The sequence below is a fragment of the Dunckerocampus dactyliophorus genome, unplaced genomic scaffold (genome assembly GCF_027744805.1).
Source record: "Dunckerocampus dactyliophorus isolate RoL2022-P2 unplaced genomic scaffold, RoL_Ddac_1.1 HiC_scaffold_22, whole genome shotgun sequence".
NCBI classification, from domain to species: domain Eukaryota; kingdom Metazoa; phylum Chordata; class Actinopteri; order Syngnathiformes; family Syngnathidae; genus Dunckerocampus; species Dunckerocampus dactyliophorus.
In genome coordinates, this window is record NW_026559858.1 from 663267 (window position 1) to 689630 (window position 26364).

General features: G+C 43.6%; 2 protein-coding genes and 1 pseudogene across 2 annotated transcripts; 2 read left to right on the forward strand and 1 right to left on the reverse strand.

Moving 5' to 3' along the window:
- Nucleotides 1-16400: 16400 nt before the first annotated feature.
- On the forward strand, nt 16401-20180 carry LOC129174703 (uncharacterized; annotated as a pseudogene).
- Nucleotides 20169-22684, forward strand: LOC129174706 (G2/M phase-specific E3 ubiquitin-protein ligase-like). Its single transcript, XM_054766497.1, has 3 exons — nt 20169-20389; nt 21061-21275; nt 21885-22684. Exons 1-3 carry the CDS (start codon nt 20169-20171, stop codon nt 22136-22138), a joined length of 690 nt encoding a protein of 229 aa, XP_054622472.1. The 3' UTR covers nt 22139-22684.
- Nucleotides 22448-25056, reverse strand: LOC129174704 (uncharacterized). The gene is made up of 2 exons (XM_054766495.1): nt 24201-25056; nt 22448-23289 (listed from the first exon to the last, which is right to left on the reverse strand). The coding sequence occupies exons 1-2, from the start codon at nt 24692-24694 to the stop codon at nt 22539-22541; spliced, it is 1245 nt and encodes a 414-aa protein (XP_054622470.1). The 5' UTR covers nt 24695-25056; the 3' UTR covers nt 22448-22538.
- Between the last annotated feature and the right edge of the window lie 1308 nt (nt 25057-26364).

Below are 26364 nucleotides of genomic sequence, written 5' to 3' on the forward strand. Positions count from 1 at the left end.
ATTGTAGTCAGTTTGATTCTGTTTATCCACTGACCAAATACGAAAAGAATAAACCTATATTCTCGACCAGGGTGGCGCAGGCCAATTTCACATGTATTAATCGAACTGGAGAGGGCAGATCAATTAGTACACTTGATGATACTCAGTGTATGTATATTACCACTGTTGAACTACATTTCAGGCCGCAATCTCGTAGTGACATCTGGTGGTGGTGTGGAGGAAGTATGATTTATGACAGGTTGCCCTACAATACTACTGGACTGTGTGCATCTATTACACTCATTTTACCTGTGAACATTTACAAGATGACTGCGCCTGAGCTCTTCTCCATATTATCATCCGTCATCCCAAGCTCATGGCATCATACAAAGCGAGCTGCCAGGGAATGGAGTTCAGATGACCCCACCTACATCGACGCCATAGGAATTCCACGAGGCGTTCCTGACGAATATAAATTGGTGCATCAGGTAGCAGCTGGGTTTGAATCAATTTTACCTTGGATAACAATAAATAAAAATGTTGATAGAATCAATTACATCCACTATAATGTGCAGAAGTTGGGAAATTATACTCATGCTGGTTTTCAGGCTATTCATGAGCAATTGTCAGCAACATCACTGATGGCCTTCCAGAACCGTATTGCTCTCGACATGTTACTTGCAAAAGAAGGACATGTCTGTGCCCTTTTTGGTGACCAGTGCTGCACGTACATCCCGAACAACACGGCTTCCGATGGCAGCCTCACCAGGGCCCTGGACGGACTTCGGTCCCTCAACGTCAAGATGAAAGAGCATTCAGGGGTAGATACCTCTATATGGTCTGGGTTTGGTGACTTTTTCAGCAAGTGGAAACCACTGCTGATGACAATTGCATTGGCTATAGCGGCGTTTGTCGTACTTCTGGCAATATGTGGAGGTATTTGTATTCCTATCATTAGACGTAGTTGCACCCAGATGCTATCTGCTGCCATTACACCCATCCAGCTGAACCTGCAGGAACTGTACGCCCTCCTTCCACAAGGCGACGTCATCCTATCGGACGACGACAAAATGGACTCTGACAATGAAACATCTTTTAACATACCTGATCTTTTCCCAGATCCAGGAGATTATGAGGGACGCACGACCCCCTAAATTATCACATGATCATTGCCTTATGATTTCGCAGTCGAAAATCCTCGGAAGTGACTGTTGAATGATCTCTTTTCAGATGAGCAATGTGGATAAACAGGAGGGAAATGTTGGGAAAATGTACATACATTTATGCTTTTTATACAATATTATCCAAATTGCTGTGTTGAATAAAATGTGTGTGTGTGCAGCAGTAAAGTATCAAGGCCAGACGTCTCGCTGCAGGATGTGTGAATCAGTTGTTTTGCAGAGTGGAGACAGGACGCCCTGTCTCTGGTTGATTGTGTGAGCAGAAGAATCAGTTTCAACCGGCGCCAAGAATGTTCCCTCCCTTTAGCGGTTGAAACTGCATGTAACCAGGGCATACCCAAAGCAAAATAAAAGAGCAACGAGACAGAGGCTGACTCAGAGTGGGTTGGAGGATTGTATCTGAGCAGTCTCTGATCACTCTCCTTGCAAGTAAAACTGTACTCACGTCTTTGTGTCTTCTTTCACAGTTGGTGATATAATGTTTGGTGTTTGAACCTGACACTGCACAAAAAGGTAGGCAGAGAAGAAATGAAAACGCTGCTGAACAATCAAGCAGGATAATGACTCACCACTGCAGGTAAAAACCAAACTGCAGGAGGAACAGGCAAACAAGGTAGTGAACGACCAGAGAGTAGCAATACGAGCTCACTAGATGCTGGAAAGAGCAGGTAGTAGGCGTAGGCTGAGTAACAATCCGGCACTGGACAAGTGTTGGACTGCAGCTTAAGAAGTGCTTCCTTAATTGCCTGTAGGTGTGTCAAATTAGCTCCTCCTGCCGGTACCCGTGTGCTGCAACAGAAAACAGCCAGAGGGCAGCAGAGCAGCACACAGATCATGACACCTTCCTTAATATCCTCATTTCATTTTGCAATGCTTCTCTCTGAACTTGAACTTGCTCTTTTATACCTTGCATTTCTCTTTGTATGGCGTTGGAAGACTCTAGCAGAGTATGAGTTAGTTTTTGCATGGAGTTGGAATTCTCCACAAGTTGCTGCATCTGTTTTCCAGAATCCTCCGTGGTTTTCGCCATGGTAGCCTCACTCTTTTCCATTAAGCTTCTTTCTTGCTTTTTTGCGCGGTGTTTAACCTTCTGCAAGGCTCTCGCTGTTGCTTTGTCCATATTTCCACTCAGCTGTGTCATCTGATTAACTGTGTCATCCTTGTTGGGTCTCGGTGGCGGTTGTGGTACTAGGTAAGCACCTCCGGTTGTGTCAGGAATCTGTTCTAGGTCGACATCTTCCGTATATATGACTGAATCTGGAGTACTTCGACCAGAACTGTTAGAGCCACCGCTTGATGCGCTTCCTCTCCCTCGAGCCTTTGACATTGTTACTGTTGCTTGGTAACGCCATCAGTTAGCCGTTGGCTTGTGGTGCAATGCCTTCGGTGATTAATATCCGTTATAACAGCGAGTTTATCTCTCACCAGTATCTCACCAAAGTCCCACCAGTCCTCGTGGGCCGGAAAAAGGTGCACAGGAAAACTCCAAATGTTATCCTGTTATTAAAATCAGGCTTTGTGTGCGGCTGTCAAACCGCGGCTAGCATGATAGCTTGCTTGTAACGGTTTTGGTGAGTTTAGTCCACTCGCGGGTCCGAATTGAGGCAGAAGTCTCAGCACTCACTTGCAGAGTTGTAATCACAAGTTGTGATCACGAACTGTATTCACCAAGGTAGCAAAAGTTTAAAACTCCGGTAATAGTGGAAGGAGCTTTTCCGTGAGCGTCCTTTCCGTACAACAGGAAGTGACGAATCCCTTCTTGAAAAGGTCAACAGTCAAGTCACTTTGTTTGACTCCTGTACAAATCTGAGGACAATTTGATCTCACTTTGTTTAGGGTTTCAGTAAGCAAGTTCAAACTGACCACTTGCACACTGTTGCTATGGAGTTTGAAAGAACGTTTCACAGAGTAAAGTCCCGGTGTAACGCCATAGCGAGCACGTTAAAGAAGCACGTATGAAGGAAAATTGATGTGCTCTGCTACTTGGCAATCTGTGTAGGTTAGCGTTTTGCAATTAAAGTGTGCTTTTAGCGATAGCATTATTATTATTATTTTTTTTTTATTTTTATTTATTTTATTTTATTTTTTTTACCCCTGTCCTGTCCAGCCTTTAAAGCAGATAGAATTGTAGATCTAAATGCCGTCAAGTGCTCAACAGATTTACTCTGCCAGGGAGAAGTGTGACATACACTTCCCCTGTCATACAAAATTTATTCGACCTTGATGCTTGTTATAAAGCACATTTGGAGCGACCGGACCGGAGCAGGAGGGGACAGAGAAGAAGAGAAAAGGAAACGGGGGGGGGGGACAAAAACAAAAAAAGAGAGACAAGAGACAAGGACAACAGCAGCAACAACAACAATAGTGACAGAACAACAGAAACATACAGAACGACATCAGCAAATAAATGTCTGTGACAACAATGACAACACTGCATTGAAACAGTCACACATAATAGCAGTCATGAAATGATGAACTATGATAGTGATCACAATGACAATACCGCATTGAAACAGTCACACATAATTGTAGTAATGAAATGATTATCCATGATAGTGAACAGAATGAAAAGTACTGTAATGCACATCATTGTAAAAAAAAAAACAAATATATATATATATATATATACTGTATATATATATATATATATTTATATATACAGTATATATAGTCATACTGCTGATATCACCGTCGCTGTAATAAAACCAACAACATAACAACACCCTGGTTAACTCAGTGAGTAATGTGGGGAAGTACGTATGTGGTCGACTGCCCGACACCCGGAAGCCTCACCCTATCCCCCGTTGGTAACCCAAGGAGCAGCGGAGCCAGGGACCCCGAGGTCCCAGACATACAATCCAGAACCCAGGCGCGGAGAGCACGGACCGCCGGGGAGCAGGAAGACACCAGGCCACACTCTCCCAACGGCAGGACGCGAGGAGGGAAGCGGGAAACTGAGCAGGCAGGCGGGAAAACGGGCGAGCAGCCAGGCGAACCACCACAAAGCCCCAACCGACACCCGCGGGCCAGCAAACCCCGAAGAGGGAGCGGGAGCACCACACCCCAAGCCGCAGGGAGGCCAAGCACCAGAGCCGAGAAGGCGAGACCAGCCGACGGCCCCCACAAACCACCAGAAGCCAGACGCCACCAGAGCCGACAGCGCACCACCCACGCACCGGAGCACCACCCCCGACAAGCCCACAGACAGACCGGGGGAGGCGAGGACACAGACAGCGGCCCGGCAGAGCACAAAGCGCAATGGCGACAAATGCCCAAGCGCCCGGCAGAGCACAACCCCCCCCAGCGGGCCCGGCCCCAGGGCACCCGCCCCCCCACCCCCACCCCGCCACCCAGGCCCACAGTACCCGCAAGCATGACCAGGCCCCAACCCACCAGCTGGCCCGGCGCCCCAGCAGCCGCCACAGCACAGCAACCACCAGCCGCCACGGCGGCACACGGGCCACCCGAAGCACCGGCACCGTCCCCCAGAGACCGCCGAACCCGCCCCAAGAGCACAGAGGCGCCCGCAGCACGTGTCAGTCCAGGGGAAGCGCCGCAAGCCGCCCCCCCCGGCGCAAGCCCCGGCATCAACAGGGAAGGGCAGGCGAGGGCAGGCGAACCAGACAAGGGCACCCCACAGGCCAGGCCGCCCCGGGCGAGCCACCGCAACGGCCAGGCCCCCGGCCACACCGCCGACCCTGGCGGGCAGACGCCGAGGTGCACGAGGCACCCCAATCCAGCCCGCCCCACCCGTGTATGTGATAAGGTGTGATTGTGTCTATAATGCAATTAAATTAGCGATAGCATTATACTGTCAAGGACAACTCCAGTCTTGGTTTGTGTTCAATGCAAGATCCAATCTATTTATCCTCTAAAGGAGGAGGCAGGGCCGAGTGGTTAGCATGTCGGCCACACTGTCAGGAGATCTGGAAGACACACACACATATTTCAACTGTAAATAGTTCATGGTGTTATATTTGTAAAGAAATTGTTTTCATGTTGTGTTGTTTATGTTGGTATCTTTTCACAAAAAGCTGATTTTCATGTTATTGGAAATGTGAATACATGTATATTCAATGATCCCCAAGTTGGTGTCTACTCGCATGTAAATGAGTTGCGGAAGTCTTTTTTTGTTTTTTCGGTTCTGTTGGACGGGTTCCTGGAAAAGATCTCGTGGCAACACTTTTTGGTTGAGAGAGTCTCATAAAGATCCGACAATGATGAGGGCTGAGCTGCTGTTGTCGTCTAGGTAACGGCAGACGGTTGACGAGCCGTTCACAATCTGTAAGGCAGGGGTCTCCAACACAGTTTACCTGGGGGCCGCTGGAGGTAGTCTGAGTGAGGCTGGGCCGCATCAAGTATTGGGAATCTCAGGGTCCCTCACGATACCACACGCGATACATGGCTCACAATAACAATAATATCTTCATGCAGTAATAGGGTGAAGCACATAAAGAAATAAATCATTTCACAGTTTATATTTTGCTGCATTCAGCTGGGATAGGCTCCAGCTTACCCGTGGCCATAATGAAGACAAGCGGTATAGAAAATAGGTGGAATTTTTTACCACATTTTTTTAAGTGACTCACTCACTCACTAGTTCAGTGTAGGCTGATGTGTGCATCCTACGAGTAACACTGGCTTGGCTTCATCTTTGAAGACAAGTCGCGGGCCGCAAAATGTGACTCGGCGGGCTGCAAATGGCCCGCGGGCCGTGAGTTTGAGACCCCTGCTGTAAGGACACACAAACAAGGGGTGTCGTAAGAGTCTGCACAGGGGCCTTGGAGTGACAATCTAACACTTTCATCAACAGTATCCAAATAAGAATGGATTTTTTAATCTACTGTATGTACTGTATTTTATTTCAAAATAATGCTAAAAATGATTTTCAATGCCAAAACTTAATGGCAGCTTTGTCAGCACTTCATCTTCTCCAGTAAATACTCGTCCTTACAAAAGCAGCGTTGGTAAATCCTTTTGTTGGTTTTCTATGTTTGGCTATGTTTTCCTTTTCTTTTGACTGCATTTCAGGTATTAGTACATACACACACACGCCCCCCCCACACACACACACTTTTAGCATGGAAAAAAAGCTTAAAAAAGCTATCTACAAAGTTTGTAGATACTTTTTTTTTGTACGAGTAAATATATATTTTTATACATATTGTACGGTGGCTAGGAGCACTGGTATGAATACGAGTGAAATACTATAAGTTCTACATTATTCAACACTATATAATATATCATGAATATCATCAAATGTGTTATCTTTGGAAGGGCACAACCTTTGATGCAGCTAGCTTGTATCGCATTGTAGCCAGTTACAATAACTGAATGTTGACTTTGAATGTTTAACCTACTTTTTAATAACTAAAGGCATGTCAGAAAATACAACTCTTTTTTTATTTAATAAAATAATATCATTTATTCAAATGCATAACCACTCGTCTGCCATAAGCATCTAGGTGGGGACAATCTATTTCAAAAATAGATTAAACAAACAACCAAAAAAATGAAAAAAATAATGTGATTGACATAATGTGTATAATATTAAATTTAAAAAATATATATTTTTAAATGTATTTAAATGTATAGTTAGGGCAATCTGGAAAAAAATATAGAAAATGTAAAAAACAAAACACCAACAATTTTATTTGAAAAGTAAATATAAAATCAAAATATATTTGAAAAAAAAAACGCATGACTGTTACTCAGCTACCTCAAGTATGTTGGTAGTCAGTGTGGAAATCTGATTAAAAAAAACAAAAAATGAAAGTGTTGAATAGTTGGAAAATAAAAACACACCTCAAACATGGAAAAAAAAAACAGCTGTAATTTTATGAGAATAAAGTCAAAATATTACGAAAAATAAGGTCGCAAGTCACATAAGCGAGAAAGGAAGACGCTGATTGGATAAAAAGGCAAAAAACATCACTTCCAGGTAAGCTGAGTTTTGTGACGCAGTCACACAGACTCCAAGAATGGTTGTAGATATTTTTTTCTATGCCAGCATTTCTATGCCACTTTGCCAGCAAATGCAGTGCAATTCAGGTGGGGGCAGGGTCGAGGGGGGACACAGACTACAGACTAACACAGACTAACACATGTGCCAATATATTTTGCGTGCTAAACAAAACCGCATGTATTGTTTTTTTATCTTAGCTAGTAAAAACTCAACAAATTCTAAGATTTTTCGAAGAGTGAAATCACCAAAGGGTTATTTTTGGAATGTGGGAGGAAACCGGAGTACTCAGAGAAAACCCACACATTGGCTGGCGACCAGTCCAGGGTGTACCCCACCTGTCTGCGGTGAACGGAGTAACACTTAACAAGGGGCCTGGTCAACTTCCTGGCTAAAACTAGCGTTAAATGTCATTTGTCATCTCAACGATAACTGAATGGATAAGAACATTAAAATCATACAGATATTTATGTTTGGTATTTTTTATTAGAACTGAATTTGTATTAAAAAGGTGACTCAAAAATGGAATTTAAAAAAGTAGAAACAAAAGTGATGTTTTTAGAGCAGTTTTTTGAACATTCCTCGGCCATCATGCCACATCAAATATCCCAACCTTGCAAGGCTTGTATTTACTACCTGCCATGGGCAGCAAATGTAGGTCCAGGGTTAGGGTTAGGGTTAGGGTTAGGGTCCAGGACTTAAAGCAGGTCGGTACAGATGCTTGTGCAAGCGACAGGTTAAATATGTCAGCAAGCACATCAGCTAGCTCTGATGAGCAAACCCGAAGTGCACGTCCTGAGATGTTGTCTGGGCCTGCTGCTTTTCGTGGGTTTGTTTTGTTTAGAACCCTGCACACATCAGCTGATGTCACCATGAGAGGTGAGTCCTGTGTGCTCCCCAAGTCCAGCCACCCTCTCTGCTCATCAGGAGTTTGGGTGTCAAAGCGGGCATAGAACTCATTCAACTCATCAGGAAGTGTGGTTTGGCTGGTTTGGCTGGACGTGGCTACGCTACTCCGCTGTCGATAGTCCGTGATGTGCTGGAGCCCCGCCCACATGCGCCTGGGGTCTGAGGTGGAATAGTAGCCCTCCAGCTTCTGTCTGTACTGTCTTTTGGCCTCTCGTATGGACCTCCTCAGGTCATATCTGGCCTTTTTGTAGTCATCAGCGGTGCCCATGACAAATGCAGTCGAACGAGCATGTAGCTTAGCCCTTACATCACAGTTCATCCACTGTTTTTGATTGGGGTATTTTCTGTAATACTTGGTGGTGGTAACAGTCTCTATGCATGTGCTAATGTAGCCAGTAACAGCAGAAGCATATTCATCCAAATCAACAGTACAATCTTCCCTCCCCGCTGCAGTTTTAAACACATCCCAGTTTGTGCAGCCAAAGCAGTCCTGAAGTACTTGATCAGTTTCTTCATTCCACACTTTAACTTCTGTACTTACAGGGGAGCTTTTTTGAGAAGTTGTCTGTATGTTAAATAAAGGAATATAGAGATGTGGTCAGCCTTTCCAAAGTGGGGTCTTGGAACAGCCTTCAAAGCACCTTTCATGTTGCTGTAGACTTGGTCCAGGATGTTATTTTCCCTCGCGGGAAAGCTCACATGCTGGTAATATTTGGGGAGAACAGTCCTGAGGTTACAGTGGTTGAAATCGCCAGATATAATGAATACAGCGTCTGGGTGTTTGGTCTCGTGTTTATCAATGATATCATGCAGGAGGCCTAGTGCGTTAGCGGTGTTAGCTCGTGGTGGAATGTAAACAGCAGTTAAATACACAGCGCTAAACTCACGAGGCAAATAAAAAGGTCTGCATTTCACCATCAGCAGCTCAATGTCCTGCGAGCAGTGCTTTTCCATCGTCTGTACGTCTATGCACCACCGTTTGTTTACGAAAACACAGACGCCGCCACCTCTGTGTTTACCAGACGCTAAAGTCCGATCTCCCCGGTAAGCAGCAAATGTTTCCAACTGGATCACCGAGTCCGGTATATCCTCCGTCAGCCAGGTTTCTGTGAAGGTGAGGACACAGCATTCCCTGATCTCACGTTGAGCTGTAATCCTTGCTCGTAGTTCGTCCATCTTGTTTTCAAGAGAGCGGACGTTGGCTAGCCTCAGGCTTGGTAGCGGTGGCCTAGTCGCTCTAGCTTTTAGCCTAGCATGCAGGCCGCCTCTCTTGCCTCGTTTACGCCTCGGATGCTTTGCTCGCCGGGTATTCAGCTCACCAGGCCCGCAGGCTGCTGTGTTCTCCAGGAGCAGAAGAAAGCCAAAGTCTGATAGGCTAAATAAAAGTTCATGGTGAACCCTGCCGATGTTCAAAAGTGTCTCTCTGTTGTAATGTACTGCGTGAGGGTGTTGAATGTCCAAAATGAACAAAAAAATTGCAAAAAATTGATAAAAACGGGAGAGTGTCACAGAGACGTCTGCCACAGAGGGCGCCATCTTTGATCTATATAAATATATATATATACTGTATCTATATATATATAAAAAAGTGTGATTTATAGTAGTTCCATCCATTTTATTATACTGGTGAAAACATACGCAAAAGTATTCATTTAGGAAAAAATGGAATATCATTCAGTAAATTCACTTCTGATATGCAGTACCACCAAACTGACTTCAAAACGCAAGATCAAAAAATCTCATCCATACTTGAGATTATTTGACTTGTTACAGTATTTGAAGCTCTTGGGGCAGAATGGCGTGCATTACTTGGCTACAACCAGCAGAGGCGCTGCTGATTCAATGAGTTTGCTGTCTAAAGAAGTACACTATGGGAAGTGGAGCTATGTCTGCTCACCAACTCCTCTAGGCTGCATTATTCTTGTCAATACAACACTGGAATAGAAACAAGAGTTCAGAACACTCATATTCTTTCATCCAGTTAAAAATATAACAATTAAGCAACAAACGTAGTTTATCACCCATCTAACTCCATCTAGAATTTACGGGGTATGTCTAGGCTTACAGCCGTGTATAATTTCTATGTCTCTGCTAATGTCAGCAAGACGCACATGATAAACATACAGTCAAGCCAGAATATTAACATATGCAGGAATCCCCACCTTACCGTGGTGGAGGGGTTTGTGTGCCCGAGTGATCCTAGGAGCTATGTTGTCTGGGGCTATATGCCCCTGGTAGGGTCTCCCAAGGCAAACAGGTCCTGGGTGACGAGCCAGACCAAGAGTGATTCAGAAGACCTTTATGAACACATACACAAGGAGAGACCGCACCTTGCCTGGACGTGGTATAACGGGGCCTCACCCTGGAGCCAGGCCTGGGGGAGGGGCTCACCCATGGGGCCCGGCCGGGCTCAGCCGGAACAAGCCACACGGGATTCCCCCCCCCCCAGAGACCCACCACCTGCGGGGGCAAGCATAAGGGTCCGGTGCATTGCGCTTTGGTTGGCGGTCGAGGGCGGGCGCCTGGGCAACCTGGTCTTCGGCGGCCAAATCTGGTTCTTGGGACATGGAATGTCACTTCTTTGGCGGGGAAGGAGCCCGAACTTGTGAGAGAGGTTGAGACATTCCGACTAGATATAGTCGGACTCACCTCGACCCACAGTTTGGGTTCTGGATGCAAACTCCTCGTGAGGGGCTGGACCTTGTTCTACACTGGAGTTGCTGCTGGGAAGAGGAGGCGTGCTAGTGTGGGCTTATTAATAGCCCCCCGGCTCGGTGTCTCTGTGTTAGAGTCATCCCCGGTTTACGCGAGGGTCATTTCCCTACGCCTTCAGGGAAAGGATCCTGACTGTCGTTTATGCGTACACGCCCAACGGCAGTTCAGAGTACCCAGCCTTCTTGGAGTCCATCAGAGGGGTGCTGGAGAGCACCCCAACTGGTGACTCCGTCGTTTTGCTGGGAGACTTCAACGCCCATGTGGGCAATGACAGTGTGACCTGGAGGGGCGTGATTGGGAGGAACGGCCTCCCCGATCTGAACCCGTGCGGTGTGATGTTGTTGGACTTCTATGCAAACCACAGTTTGTCCATCACAAACACCATGTTCAAATATAAGGATGTCCACAAGTGCACATGGCACCAGGACACCCTAGGCCGCAGGTCTATGATGGACTTTGTAGTCGTATCATCAGACCTGTGTCCGCATGTTCTGGATACGCGGGTAAAGAGAGGGGCTAAGCTGTCAACTGATCACCACCTGGTGATGAGTTGGATTAGATGGCAGGGGAGGATGCCGGACAGACCCGGGAGACCCAAACGTGTAGTGAGGGTGTGCTGGGAACGTTTGGCAGAGTCTCCTGTTCGTCTAGTCCTCGGTTCTCACCTCCGGCAGAGCTTCGCCTGCATCCCGGGGGAGGACGAGGATATTGAGTCCGAATGGGCTCTATTCCGTGCCTCCATTGCTGAGGCAGCTGATCGGAGATACGGCCGCAAGGTGGTCGGTGCCTGTCGTGGCAACAAGCCCCAAAACCGATGGTGGACACCAGAGGTCAGGGCTGCCGTCAAGCTGAAGAAGGAGTCCTATCGAGCATGGATGGCTTGCGGGACTCCTGAAACAGCTGATAGGTACCGGCAGGCGAAGCGGCTTCGGTGGTGGTCAAGGCAAAAACTCGGGTGTGGGAGGAGTTCAGTGAGGCCATGGAACACGACTTTTGGTCGGCCTCGAAGAGGTTCTGTCAAACCGTCCGGTGCCTCAGAAAGGGGAAGCAGTGCCCGGTCCACAGTGGGGATATAGGATATAGTTGGGCAGTGGAAGCAATACTTTGAGGTCCTTCCATAGAGGAAGCAGAGGCTGAGGACACAAACGCAGACAGTTCCATCACCGTGGCTGAGGTATCTGGGGTAGTCAAAACGCTCCCCAGTGGCAAAGCTCTGGGGGTGGACGAGTTTCGCCCTGAATTCCTCAAGGCTCTGGATGTTGAGGGACTGTCTTGGCTGACACGTCTCTTCAACATTGCGTGGAAGTCGGGAACAGTACCTCTGGATTGGCAGACTAGGGTGGTGGTCCCCCTGTTCAAGAAGGGTGACCGGGTTGTGTGTTCCAACTATAGGGGGATCACAGTCCTCAGCCTCCCTGGGAAAGTCTATTGCAGGGTGCTGGAGAGAAGGGTACAACCGTTAATCGAACCTCGGCTACAGGAGGTGTAATGTGGTTTTCATCCTGGTCGCGGAACACTGGACCAGCTCTACACCCTTGCAAGGGTACTGGAGGGTACTTGGGAGTTTGCCCAACCGGTCTACATGTGCTTTGTGGACCTGGAAAAGGCATTCGACTATGCTCCGGGAGTATGGGATTGGTGGCGCGCTACTACGTGCCATTTGGTCCTTGTACAATCGGAGCAGGAGCCTGGTTGGCATTGCCAGCAGTAAGTCAAGCCTGTTTCCTGTGAACGTTGGCCTCTGTCAAGGCTGCCCTTTGTCACCGATTCTGTTCATAATTTTCATGGACAGAATTTCTAGGCGCAGCCAAGGTGTCGAGGGACTCCAGTTCGGGGACCTTAGGATCTCGTCTCTGCTATTTGCAGACGACATGTTCCTGATGCCCTCATCAGGCTGTGACCTGCAGCATTTACTGGGACGGTTTGCATCTGAGTGTGAAGCTTCTGGGATGAGACTCAGCACCTCCAAATCCGAGGCCATGGTTCTCAGCCGGAAAAGGGTGGATTGCTCCCTCCGGGTTGGGAATGAGGTCCTGCCTCAGGTGGAGGAGTTCAAGTATCTCGGGGTCTTGTTGACGAGTGAAGAAAGGCTGGAGCGTGAGGTCGATAGGCGGATCGGCGCAGCATCTGCAGTCATGCGGTCGCTGTACCGGACCGTCGTGGTGAAGAGAGAGCTGAGCCGGAAGGCAAAGCTCTCAATTTACCGTTCGATCTATGTTCTCACCCTCACCTATGGTCATGAGCTTTTGGTCGTGACAGAAATAACGAGATCGCGGATACAAGCGGCTGAAATGAGTTTTCTTCGTAGGGTGGCGGGACTCACCCTAAGACATAGGGTGAGGAGCTCGGTCATCCGGTCACTGCTCCTTCACATAAAGAGAAGCCAGCTGAGATGGCTTGGTCATCTAGTCCGGATGCCTCCCGGACGCCTCCCTGGTGAGGTGTTTCGGGCATGCCCAGCTGGGAGAAGGCCCCGGGTCAGACCTAGGACACGCTGGAGGGATTATGTCTCACAGCTGGCCTTCCCTAGTAAGACTGCTGCCCCCGCAACCCGGGGGAAAGCGGAGGAAAATGGAATGGAATGGAATGGAATGTGTTTGTGTGTTTTTGCATCAACATTTTAATAACCTTATGCTTTTAATAGTGGGTTAAAGTATCACGCCTTATTTACAGGTAAGAAATTCATCCTCATGCTTCTACACCGAACCAACAAGCCAAATAGTTGTGGTTTGCTCATGAAGCAGACGCCACAAGCCACAAAAGTAGGGGTGTAGTAGAGACCCAAATAATATTAAATAGTATCAATCATTTCTGCTTTACCAGTTTGCAACGCAACTCCCATGGCATATTCTATATTCACACCCCCAGCTCAGAACAATTACAAACTATTTGCTTTGTCCCTCGGAAAGTTCCAGTCCAGCGCGCGGCATCGCCATCGTGTCCGTGATCGTCAAAAATCCAAAAGATGCCCGGTGGGATACATAGTGGTCGTCTACATCCATGCATGTCTCGTTTTCCTCATGTATTTAGATTTTGTTTCTATCATAAGGTCTTCGTTTTCACAGGCTAATAGAAAGCATGTGGTTGTCAACAATGGCCCCTGGACAGAACAGCAAAAACAAATTGGGAGAAAGAATAATATCTTCTGCTTGAAATAATTGGGACATTTCAAGACTTCTGGTCATTTAAAAATAGCTTTAAATCTTTATACAGAGCCACTGACTTGTGTTGAAATTAGTACTTAAAACATATTCAAACCAGCCTGTATCAGCAGTAGTATGTATGAACTAACAGGCAAATGTTGTGGTCTGCTTTGCAGTCAAAATGGAAGTACAGTCAAACTTGTCTATAGCGGCCACTAGAGGGAGTCTGCAAAAGTGGCCGCTATAGACAGGTGGCCTCTATAGACAGGTTGGCGTCTAGTTTAAATGTTGACCAGTAGAGGAAAAAAAAGAAAAAAAGGGGGAAAAAAATAATAATAATAATGTTGACCAGTAGAGGGCACTGCGGACTGTGGATAAAAGTTGTACAGCACTACTAGGCTTGTTATTATCATGGTTCATGGTTCATGGTTTTAATCCTGAACATGCATGAGTCAAACATTAGCACATCACATCGTACAATTCACAATTTTGCATGTCCAAAAAGGAGTAGGAAGAAGCAAAGCTTATTTAATCCTACCCCTCATCAGTTTCACATCAGTTGCAATACATTTATTCACCTCTTGTTCTTCCAAGTGTACTTTGTAGGTCTACATGAGAATGTAGTGCAATCATAGCCAAGGTTTTTACTTACTAAAAGGAAGCTAGAGGCTTAATAATAACTGACAGAATATATCCACGACCCACAGAACAGAGCTGTGCTAGTAATGTCTTACAATTGTTTTTTATATTTTACTTTTTAAACGGCAGACAGCTTTAGTTCATCAGGAAGTGACGGGAAGTGACGGTGGGCGTCCCGAGCAGGAGCGCTAGGCTCAGTGCTAGCTGTGAGTTTGGAGAGAGTTGGGAAGTGTGTTTATGTTGGCGTGGATGTCAGGTCCTGCAGTGTTCTCCGCTGTTAATAAAGCCATTAAAGTGCATCGGTGACGTGAGTCTCTCCTTCCCCACAAACAAGAAATAAACGGTGTCACTTGTTACAGGCATTGCCTGGACAGCTATGTAGTGGGGCTTGTTTAGCCTTTGCCTTGTGGGCAAGCAGGAAGGAGAGACGATGCTGAGAGATGTGTGTGTGTTCTGAGCTGCTGTCTGGTGGCCGCGTTCAATAAATAAAGTTGGCAGAAGCAACAGGAGAAGTTTCCTTCTTTGCTTCGGAGCTGAATAACATTGACAAGTTAACAGACTAGTAGCGAACGGAAAAGAAGACGGCTTTGTTTGTGTCGAATACAGAAGATGAGGACTTTGATGGATTTGTGGATGAGGATTGATGAAAAACAACGTGAGTACATTCTAAAATACTTCAATTAAGTACAACCCAACTCAGTTTTGCTCCCGCTGCCGCATGCATGCTAGCACATGTTTTTTTTTATTATTGCAGCGTCGCTGAGAGCACGTCCTGTTCCCAGCCTACTTTGCGGTAATGTTTTGGTGCAAATGCTCTTAAAGTTACATGTTTGACCAGGAAATAGCAAGCTCAAAAGAAGACGGCTTTTTTTATGTGGAACAACTGACAGTTTGTGTGGATCTTGTGAATGATTGTGACTGAGCTAGGACTCAGTAATTAAAGTCTACACACGACAGCTTCATTGATTGAAAAACAAAACTTTTTCGTGCATGAAGCTTCTACTTGAGTTGGTAATTTGGCCGCTATATGCAGTCAGATATTGACCAAGGGAGACAAAATGGGTGGTCGCTGGCCGCGTTGGACAGGTGACTGCTATACACAGGGTCTATAACATGTAAGTTTGCTGGGGGGGATTTTTCAGTGGCTGCTATAGGCAGGTGGCCGTTCTATAAAGGTGGCCGCTAAGACAGGTTTGACTGTACATGGAATGGAATAACAATGGGCCTCATTCACGAAATGTTCTTACGCACAAATGTGTTCTTAAAGCCTTCTTACGAAGATTTTTGGCATTCACGAAACGTGTTCTTAACTCACAGTTCTTAGATCTAAGAACAAATTCTACGAATGCTCAGAAGGACTCTTACGCACAAGCAAAGCTTGCACTTTCATGAGCAATCGCCCTCATGATGGATTTTGCAACCTGATCACAAAAAATGTAGTGCAAATAAAATATCCCAACAATTATTTATCATCAAAACAACAAAAATATACTCCATGGATAAATATATATTCAAATCCCAATTCATCAAAAAAAAAGTAGCTGGCTGGACGTGCGCTGCGCAGAGAGAGAATGTAAAGGGACCATTAGATTTATTTGTTGAAAGCCACCAATATTTGATGTCCCGCTTCAGGCTTCCCTCTCTGTTCTTGCAGGTGTGCAGGATCATCAGAATAACATCGCAATGAAACGTATGAGAGGCCCCTTGAGAGATAATTCATACTTGGTTTCACACGCAATATCATAATCTCACATGTACACCACTATACTCTCTTAAAAACACTATCATACCCTCACACATACACTATCATACTCTCACACATACACCATCATACTCTCTTAAAAACACTATCATACTCTCACACATACACTATCATACTCTTACACATACACCATCATGTGAATGCAAATAATCATGTATAAGGATCCAAATGTCAGTGAATGTAAGACAGAATGGTAGGGTATGTGAATGAGAATAGTTGTTTGTGTGAGAGAGTTTGATTGAAACGGAAACAGTCCTGAATTCTCAGTGCCTGATTGGCTATCTTTGACGAAGCTGGAGGAAGCAGGATTTCATGGACATGGCCCACCTTCCCAATCATGACTGATAGAAGAAGATGGCGGACCGGGAGAAACTCAGTGAAGCCATTGGCCTTTTAAACAACATTTTAAACTCTCCAACCGTTATCTCAACAATGTCAGAAATGTTGGATCAAAGGCGACAGACACCCACAGGTGCCTCTTCTAACGCGACTGTGGAGGAGGAAATGCGGCGGATCTTCAGGGCTAGCTCATCAGGTGTATCAGGAAGTGCCAGTAGCACTTCGTCTGGATCTAGCCTGAACCAAGTGATGCAACCTCGATATCGAACTCAACAGTATTTCGGTGGATGGGCTTCAAAGTCAAGGAAGAGGTGAGTTTATTGAATAAGGTTTAATCATTTATTTAGCCGCGGATGTTTTTTTTTTTTATTTAAGCTACCGCTTAATAATATTACTGCTTCTACGCTAACACATTAGCATTAACACTAGCAGTTACTTTTGTCAGTATTCGTTAAGGGACAGTGAAAATGTTAAGAGTGAGACGTTGTAGTGTTTCGTTAAAATTAACGCTGCTGAATAACATTAAACCCGCATACTACCTAACTAATTTAACCTGTAAACCTAGGGCTGGGCAATTAGCTATTTGAAAAGTAACCTAAAACAACATTCAGAACTGACTTAGTGTTAATGTCAGGTATTTTCCAACAACTTTATGTAACGTTACATCTTAAAATGACAACAGTTAATATTACTCAAGGCTTGAGTACAGGTCAGTCTGCTGTGTGGAGCCATTTCATAACGTAAGTAGCGTTAACAGAATAGGCGAACAGCTCATTTCAGCTGCACTCCGGTGTCGCGACACCTGTCCACTTGCGATTCCGTGTGGTTGCACTCAGAGCAGTCATGTTAGCACTAAGACTGAATGTAACAGCGAATGTTCAAAATGAGCTATAGTATCTATTCTAAGTAAACGAGAATCAAGTTGAGTTCATGAGTTTTGTTTAGCAGCAACCTTGTACAGTAACGGTGGTAGTACAAAGTTAGCGACAGTTTAACCCTGAAGCAGCGAATGAGTCTCCACTGATGACAGTTAGGAAACTAAACAACTTGTTTCACACGCAGCACGCTGTTATTAAAATCTAGTTCTTACCAAAGTAATTATGTTAGTCACCAGATGTGTGAAACTAAGCCTGTACTTAGTTTTTCCTGTTTTAGAAAAGATAAACCTGAAAGCCTTCATAACTACTATATGTAACATAAATGTGACGCAGCTATAATTTATGTTCAATGCAAAGAGTTAATAAGAGACAATAAAGACGTGTGCACATATTTATTAAGATAAGAACTAGCTAAAGTTAATAGTGTGGATGTTATTGCCATTGCCAGCTGAAAATGTTATGTAATGCATTATGTATTGAGACAAGACTCTTTTTAATTACTGTCCTCTAAATGTTTGATTGTCTTGCATTGATTGTAAGTTGCTCTGGACAAAAAAGTTTGCTAAATGACTAAATATAATGATAATGCTTTCTTTTTTAGGCCTACTGCCTTAAATCACCCAACCTTTAATAAGGACATCATACTGCTACCTGATTCTACATGGGATGAAGTCTGCAAACACAAAACCAAAAGAAGGCTTCATGAAAGGGGCTATATTTTAAGTGCCTTTGAGATGAGGAAAATGTGGGACTGCAGGACAGTCATTGCAGAGATAAGAGAAGCATTCAAGGACAGAATTCCTGAGGATGTCAGGTATTTTTTAATATTACGACATTGCACGTTATACCTTATGGGTTGATTGATACAGGGTGGTTTTGAAATTGAATTCTATTTTTTCTTGTTTGTTATTCAGTATTGATCATTTGATGGCATGTGGAAACAAACTGGTTTCACCAAAGTTGCGTGAGGGCCAGGAACTGAATGGCTTTATGATTCACAAGGTGTTCAAATCAAAGGCAGTGTACATTAGGCTATCGACAAATCTTCCATTTCTGGTAAGCTATTTAAAAAAATGTCAAGCAGTGTGTTCCTATGTCAATTGGACCATACAGTTTTCATGGTTCGGCAATGGGTTTAACCCAACATTTTCTAAAAACATATTTTTTGTTGTTAAGTCTGACAGCACAGATTCGGAGGACAGTTGTGTGGAGGTTGACGCTACATCAGCATCTAGTGACCACAGTACCAGTCAGACCAGTGACTGTATGACCACAAGGGCCAGGGGAAACCAAACTGCATCAATACAGCAGATCTCTAGTTATCCTTTCACAAGAAGGGCCAGAGCTAACCAGCTCTCTGCAACACAGCAAACATCCAGCGATGTCATGACCAGAGCTAACCAGCCTTCTGCAACACACGAAGCATCCAGTGTCATTGACTTAGATAGTGTTGGCACAGTGAACCAGACACCATCAGCTAGTGATGACAACTATGCTGCCTACCTTTCGATCATGGGTTCCATCTCAGACCTTTCTTCTGATGATGAGGAAGTAAACCAGGCAATAATGGCCAGTCCTGAGAGTCATGTGTAAGTGACTGGTTAATATGACACTGTTTAATTAGTGTGGTCATTTCAGATAGACAGTGGTAAGAAAAAGTCAAGTCTTTGTAATTATCTGGTTTTCTTTCAACAGGGCATCCGAACACACAAATGCAAAATCAGCACAGGAAGTGCTCCTCAATCTTGCATCCCTAATTGACAGTAACAAAAGATGCAGGTTCAACATTAATAGGTCTTCAGTACTGGATGGTGCTCTGCGGGGCTTCAGACGACTGTCCTATAATCCCAAGCACCAGATGTGCATCAAGTTTTCAGATGACTTAGGAATGAATGAAGAGGCTGTGGACCTTGGTGGCCCTAGGAGAGAATTTTTACAGTTGCTCATGGAAGCCCTGGTACTGTCACCAATGTTTGAAGAGACGATAAATTGAACTTGGCTTTGGACAGTTCAGGTATATGTTTGGTTCCAGTGTATTGATTCCCCCCCCCCCAAATATCCCTTTTTCCCAGCACTAGTTTTGTCCTAGGGTGCGTACCATTCATTTTATCCTCTGTTTTGTCTTCCATGCTATGTTTGTTTCAGCTTTAAGAGAAGATAAATATTTTATCGCTGGCCAGGCCATTGCCGTAAGTCTTGTCCATGGCGGTCCTCCACCAGGATTCATTGCACCAACACTGTATTCTTGTCTAGTTGGTGGCAGTTCTTCAGTAAAGCCTGTCTTGGAAGACATTGCTGATACAGACCGCTATGAGAAGGTTAAAAAGGTAAATTTATTGTAAACATACACTCAGTTGCCAATTTATTAGGTCTACCTCGCTAAAAGTAATGTAGCCTAATCCAACAGTCCTGCAATAAATCCTACGTTCATGAAGGTTTTAATGTTCAGGTTTTGTTCAAACTGTTTTAGAGAGGTGTTGATTCAACTCTGTGATCATTTTGGAGGATGTAGTTTGGGCTGTCAGTGAACTGTATTATGTTATTCTGACATTTGTTATTTTGTCTGCCCCATTCATTTCAGTGTTGGAAGGCTAAATAACCAAAACACCTCTCAGTATAATGCAATCCAGTTCAACAGCACCAAAACCTGCAGACTCCAAAATGATCATACAGTTGAATCAACACTTTTCAAAGATAGTGTGTGGTGTTGTTTTCTATCCACAAAACACTTTAAAAGGAGGCTACAGATTTATCACACATACTTTTTGCATCCTTGGATGCCGGTGTCTCAGGCCACTGAAATGCATTGAGGACAGAGATCTGCTGGTTAAAGACATTCTCATGTTTCAGGTGGTCCACAGAGTCTGCGGGGCATTTGAAAGGTTTGTGTAACACTATTGTTCAGAACAGCAAATTTGTGAAATTTTTGTTACATGGATAGTGATATTTTCTGCTATATTTTCTCCTCTGCACAAATACAACAACAAAACATTTGAACATGTACTGTATTTTTTTTCTTTTTAATTTTTAATTAAAAAGCCACTGTATATCCTTATCAAATGCCTACATGGGTTGTGTAAGAATAACAAAAAAAAACAGGTTCCAAACAATTGATGAAGTAAGCAACTCATTACCATCTCTAAAGTACCCTGTAAAATAAACTATTTGCACACATTACAACAACTACATTTTCAAAATTGAGACATATTACACATACAAAAACAAAATTTTAACCACAACGATAAATTCTGTGTAGTCTTTCTTCTGGTTCTTCTAAAAATGATTGCTAGCTTGTACATTTGGGATTAAATTGGATTTGAAATTGTTTGGCGAGTCTGAACAGATAAATTTCAGATTGTCAAAGACAAAACATATTTTACATTTTTTGCCATCCTAGATTTCATCCTAACTTGTGCTGGCATCTTGGATTTTCTAGCTTTTATTCTGCATTGATGAAGCAAGTCATCCCTTTCCCCCTGCTAGCCTAACAATATATGATTATCAACACAATTTGAAACAGACATTTTTGTCTTCTTGTGTCTCATTTGTGTAGATTTAAGGAGGGGCTGAAGACCCTTGGTGTTCTGGATGCGATCAGAATGCACCCAGACAGTTTTAGACCCTTAATGTGTCACGAACCATCCCCACTCACTGCTGACTTAATGGATCACCTGTTCCACATCCGGCTGTCTGCAGTGGGAAGCAACAAAAGAAGGGCAGAGGAACGTGTTGTTCCATTTTGGAGGGACTACCTGCAGGATGTTGAAGGTAATTATTTGCTAGATATGTTAGATATGGCACTGTCTCATGCTTTTGTCACGTTTACAAATTGTACATACAGTATACTGGGCTAGGAGAAAATACATGGACTACTAATTGCAATGAACATTCATTATTCTCAGAGGTTGAATCAAAAGGATTTTGGTTTTTCCCTAACCTTTGCTAATGCCACCATTTGGCCAAGTTGTCAACTTTTGTTCCCATATTGGGTCTCTCTTTCAGTCTTTCATTTTTTTTTTTCCATTTATCCTTTTTTTTTGTTTTTGTTTTTTAAGTTTTTTACTCATTTTCCCTTCCTCTATCTTTACTCTTTGCTTCCTTTCTTTTTGCAATCTGTCTCCTCTAGAATTGGTTGTCTTTCCATTATATACCTTTTAAATAATTTTGTATGCTATTTTTGTAGTTCTAGTAACTTTTTTCTTTTTTCTTTCACTCCTCTCCTTAAGTTCTTTTCATCTATCACTTTCATTTCTCTCTTTTCTTCGTCTTACATTCCTTTTGGAGCTTTCTATATGGTACTTTTTACTTTCTGGTATAATTGCTGTAAATTCTCATTGTTGTCTTTGGTGTTTGCTTGCTTGTTTTTCTGTGTGTTAGAGCAAGAGGGATCCTCAAAGCTAGGTAAAATCCTAGCCTTTGCAACGGGTGCAAGTGTCATCCCTCCGGTTGGCTTCTCCCCTCAACCATCAGTTGATTTCTTGCATGATCAGCCTGTCAGCTCCAGACGCTGTTTGCCAATGGCAAACACCTGCATCAACTGCCTTAAGTTGCCACTGCTTGACACATACGAGGATTTCAGGGAGAGTATGGACTTTGCATTAGGTAACACACAGGGTTTTGGTAGAGAATAATATATGGACTGTGAACATTCAAGCTTAGCCATTTGCAGAAAAATCTTGCATTTGATGCTATTACAGGTAACTATTACAGTTTGAAAAAAAAAAAACAAAAACACATTTTCAGTAGTGAGCCAAAACTTTTTTTTTTCCAATAACCAATGCATTCACAGGCTGTATAGAATACCTTTTTTCTGTCACATTCTTTTCTAGTGGAGTGGTTGGGAAGTTATTATTATTTTTTTTTAGGGTATAGAAGCCCAGTGGTGCAAAAAAAGCTAAATGTTGGTTACATTATTCAGTCTGTTGTGAGATAAACTGTTTAGCTTAGCATGCATAAAAGTACTATATGCAGCCATTTACCATTTATCTGTTAGAGTACAATCCACAGTGTTCTAGTACTCAAGCGTCCTTGTTACTGTTCACTAATAAAATTCACCAGGCCTAAAAATAATTGTATGCCGTGGTTACCATCATCACTCAGTGGGTCTACTGTCTCGTGAATTCTGTTCAGAACTGTTTGATTTGCATTAAAGTTGTTTACTGGAACAACAATATTGTTTTCAGTCTCTAACTGTAGAGGGGTGTCTTCATTGATTTCCAAGGTATCATTTCCTGCTAAAATGTCCTGAATTGCACTGTTAAGAACCCCTCTCTGCCACAGTTGGAGAGGTGTTTGTCCTCCTTGTGTAGATAATCCATGATTGTTCCACTGATTTCGGAATTCTGCAGCCGCCCTCTGAACTCTTGGCAAGTAGATGTAGTGCAGACAAAACAGATGGAGTTCATCTGTAGAATCCAGTATGCCCTCATTTTCCATGAAGGTGAAGAGGTTACTGAAGTGGAATGAGACAACTCTGTTTAGCTCTGCCCACAACCGTTCAATCCTCTGATTGTGGACACTGCGTCCAGTAATGACACTGCCTCTGTTTAAACCCCTTCTCTCCAGCATATACCGGGCAACTGCTGTGTTCTCCATGCCATGGTCACAGCGTACTCTTAAGGGAAGGCCAAAGCTCTGTACACCAGTACAAAACAGTTCCAGTACGCTTGATGCCCTGTTGTTACTGAGGCACTGCAAGTATATGATGGTCCGGCTAAAGCCGTCAACACATCCATGAAAGACCAACCTCCACCTCACCAGCTTATGGTTTCCATCGATGTGCCTGTGGGGAGAAAAATTGCCAACATTTACTACTGTATTCAGTCTTGCGATAGACCCCCCACCAAACCCCCACCTACCTGCACTCTGTAGGAACATACAGCTCAGTAACTTTTAATTTTTAAAGTCTTCCCTCAGTTTATAAGCGATATCGCTCATAAACAACCTTTCTAGGACAATAATTAGTTAAAAGACGGCGCTTTTTACAGCCGAATCGATGTTATCTTCGACTTGATACATAATGCCTGTGACCTCATGACGTAGCTTTGACAGTTATTTCACGTTGAAGAAAGTGTACGTCCGTAAACTGTAACCCGTATTTGTAATTTTGTAAAGCTGCAACTATGAGTTGCATTCTTACAGATAACTAATACACTGCATAATCTATGCATAATCTATGCGTGGTTTGACTCAAACAAGAGTTTACAATTTTTTTTGTAATTTATGCACAACTATAGACTAACATGCACACATTTTTAATACGTGCACGATTTTTATGTGTACACGCACAAAACTTTTGACGGTAACCTTACCCCATATATTAATAATTCATATTTCCCCTGCAACTCTATGATTCCATTCCACAGATATGCTTTATGTAAAGTCATATGGTGTGTTGGAAGCTTTGCAGCCTGATGGCTGTGAGCTTGCAGCTGTGTGTTTTAGCATACAATTAAAACACATTGATTTGGCAAAATTAAATGAGAAAAACAGGCTAAATTCCCCTAAAAATGATGGCAGTGGTTCCAGCAATTCAGTCATTGTTAATATTGTGTTTTTTGTGGCATAGACTTCAATACCATATCCACTGTAATGTGCTGTTTTAGGCTGCAAGAGTAAGAATGTCTGTATACATATATTACCAGTGTGTGTGTTCAAAGAACCAAACTTGATGTAATATTACAAAACACTCACCATAATTGATTAGGAGTCTGAACATTGTAAATTCTTCGGCGAATTGCACGGCGGCGGCGGAAGGCCCGTCCAACTGGGTCAAGCTGTTGCAGGCAACGTCTCACTCTCCAACGCTGTATTCTAATGTTGCGTGATCGGAGGCCTCCTAGCACATACCTTTCTCCTGCATTTGGGGTGGTTTGAAGGATTGCACTAACAATGTCAGTCAAGGCCTCATCAGACATTGCTGTGTAAGTCAGTGGCCCAATTTGAAGTTGCTGTCTGTGCCTGTACAATGTCCTTCTGCTGATTCCAAAACATACAGCTATCCTTTGCCAACTCATTCCAAGGGACAAACAGTAGGTAATTTGTTCATGGAATATATTGTACTGAGGGCGACCAGGATGACCAGTTCTGATTGTTGGTGGTGCTCTTGAAGTAAACATATCCCTTTGTCTCATTTCCACAGATCTTGAGTTTTCATACGAATTTATGATGGAACAAAAACCATGCATAGAGTGCCTCCAGTGCACCTAAGCTTCCTTGAATGTCACCCCCTTCTAACTGCTGGCTTATTGAGAGAAAGAAAGAAATTGTCCGTGCATATCCGTTAAGCTCACAGAATAATCGTTCCAAAATCATGCTGTCATGTCCCATGCTGTCTGTTTCCCTTACAATGGTCTGAACACACCTCATGGTATTAGTGAAAAAAATAGCAATGTCCTCCTCATTACCATTTACTCCCACAAACAAAAACTGAACTTGAAAAAGAAGGTAAATAAGTGGAAAAATCATGACTACTTTGCTACTGTTCTTAAAAAAACTATAAAGTTGTCCTTGAAAGTGCTGCTGCTTGATTTGAATGCTCCCACGTAGCTTCAGTTTAGCTAGCAGTACTCTCTTTCACACATGGTACAATTCCCTCTCACATAAACCATCATAACTTCTTAAACACACAATCATTGTCATCATTGAGTATGATTGTGTTTTTAAGAGAGTATGATGGTGTATGTGTGAGAGTATGATAGTGTATGTGTGAGAGTATGATAGTGTTTTTAAAAGAGTATGATGGTGTATGTGTGAGAGTATGATAGTGTATGTGTGAGAGTATGATGGTGTATGTGTGAGAGTATGATAGTGTTTTTATGAGAGTATGATGGTGTATGTGTGAGAGTATGATAGTGTATGTGTGAGAGTATGATAGTGTTTGAGAGAGTATGATGGTGTATGTGTGAGAGTATGATAGTGTATGTGTGAGAGTATGATGGTGTATGTGTGAGAGTATGATAGTGTTTGAGAGAGTATGATGGTGTATGTGTGAGAGTATGATAGTGTATGTGTGAGAGTATGATGGTGTACGTGTGAGAGTATGATAGTGTTTTTAAGAGAGTATGATAGTGTATGTGTGAGAGTATGATAGTGTTTTTAAGTGATTATGATTTATGGCCCAGACAATACTGTGTGTGAGAGAGTATGATTATGCATGTAAGAGGGTATAGTAGTGTTTGTGTGAGAGTATAGTGGTGTACATGTGAGATTATGATATTGCGTGTGAAACCAAGTATGAATTATCTCTCAAGGGGCCTCTCATAGAAACGGGGTGTGTCTATTGCGCACGTAGCACCCCCAGATAACGACATGCGCCCCCAGCCACGTCTTGAGCCAGAGCACGGGGCTGCTGTATTAATTAGGCAGCGTCTAATCAAATGTAACCACAGAAAAAATACATTGTCACACACAAACTATGTATTTTGACTTTATTTTTCCATCATGATTGTGTAAATATTTTCTAGAGTTTCTGAAATGGTTTGGTTTCTGATTGATGGCCCACCTCCCGTTTCCTCCAGATCCCTCCGGTGCAGTCTAATCTTTTTTTTTTTGTCTATTTTAAGTCAAACCACTTCTTTTTAACCTCTGCGGTGGTGCGTTTCTCCGTGGAAACGGCATTTATGTTTCCTGCAATGGTGGTCCATGCCGACTCTTTTTGGATGGCCTGATGACCGGTGGATACACGTGAAAATAAGGTGGTCTTGTGTTCGCTCACTCCTTGTAAAAGCACCTCTATTTTAGTAGAATTGAAGTTTTTCTTTCATTTGTTGTCCAGCTGCTCCTCAGTCTTGCCCTTGCGCTTTGGCATCTTGGCCTCCAGCGGCCTGTTGCACACGGCACATTTTTTACCTTATAT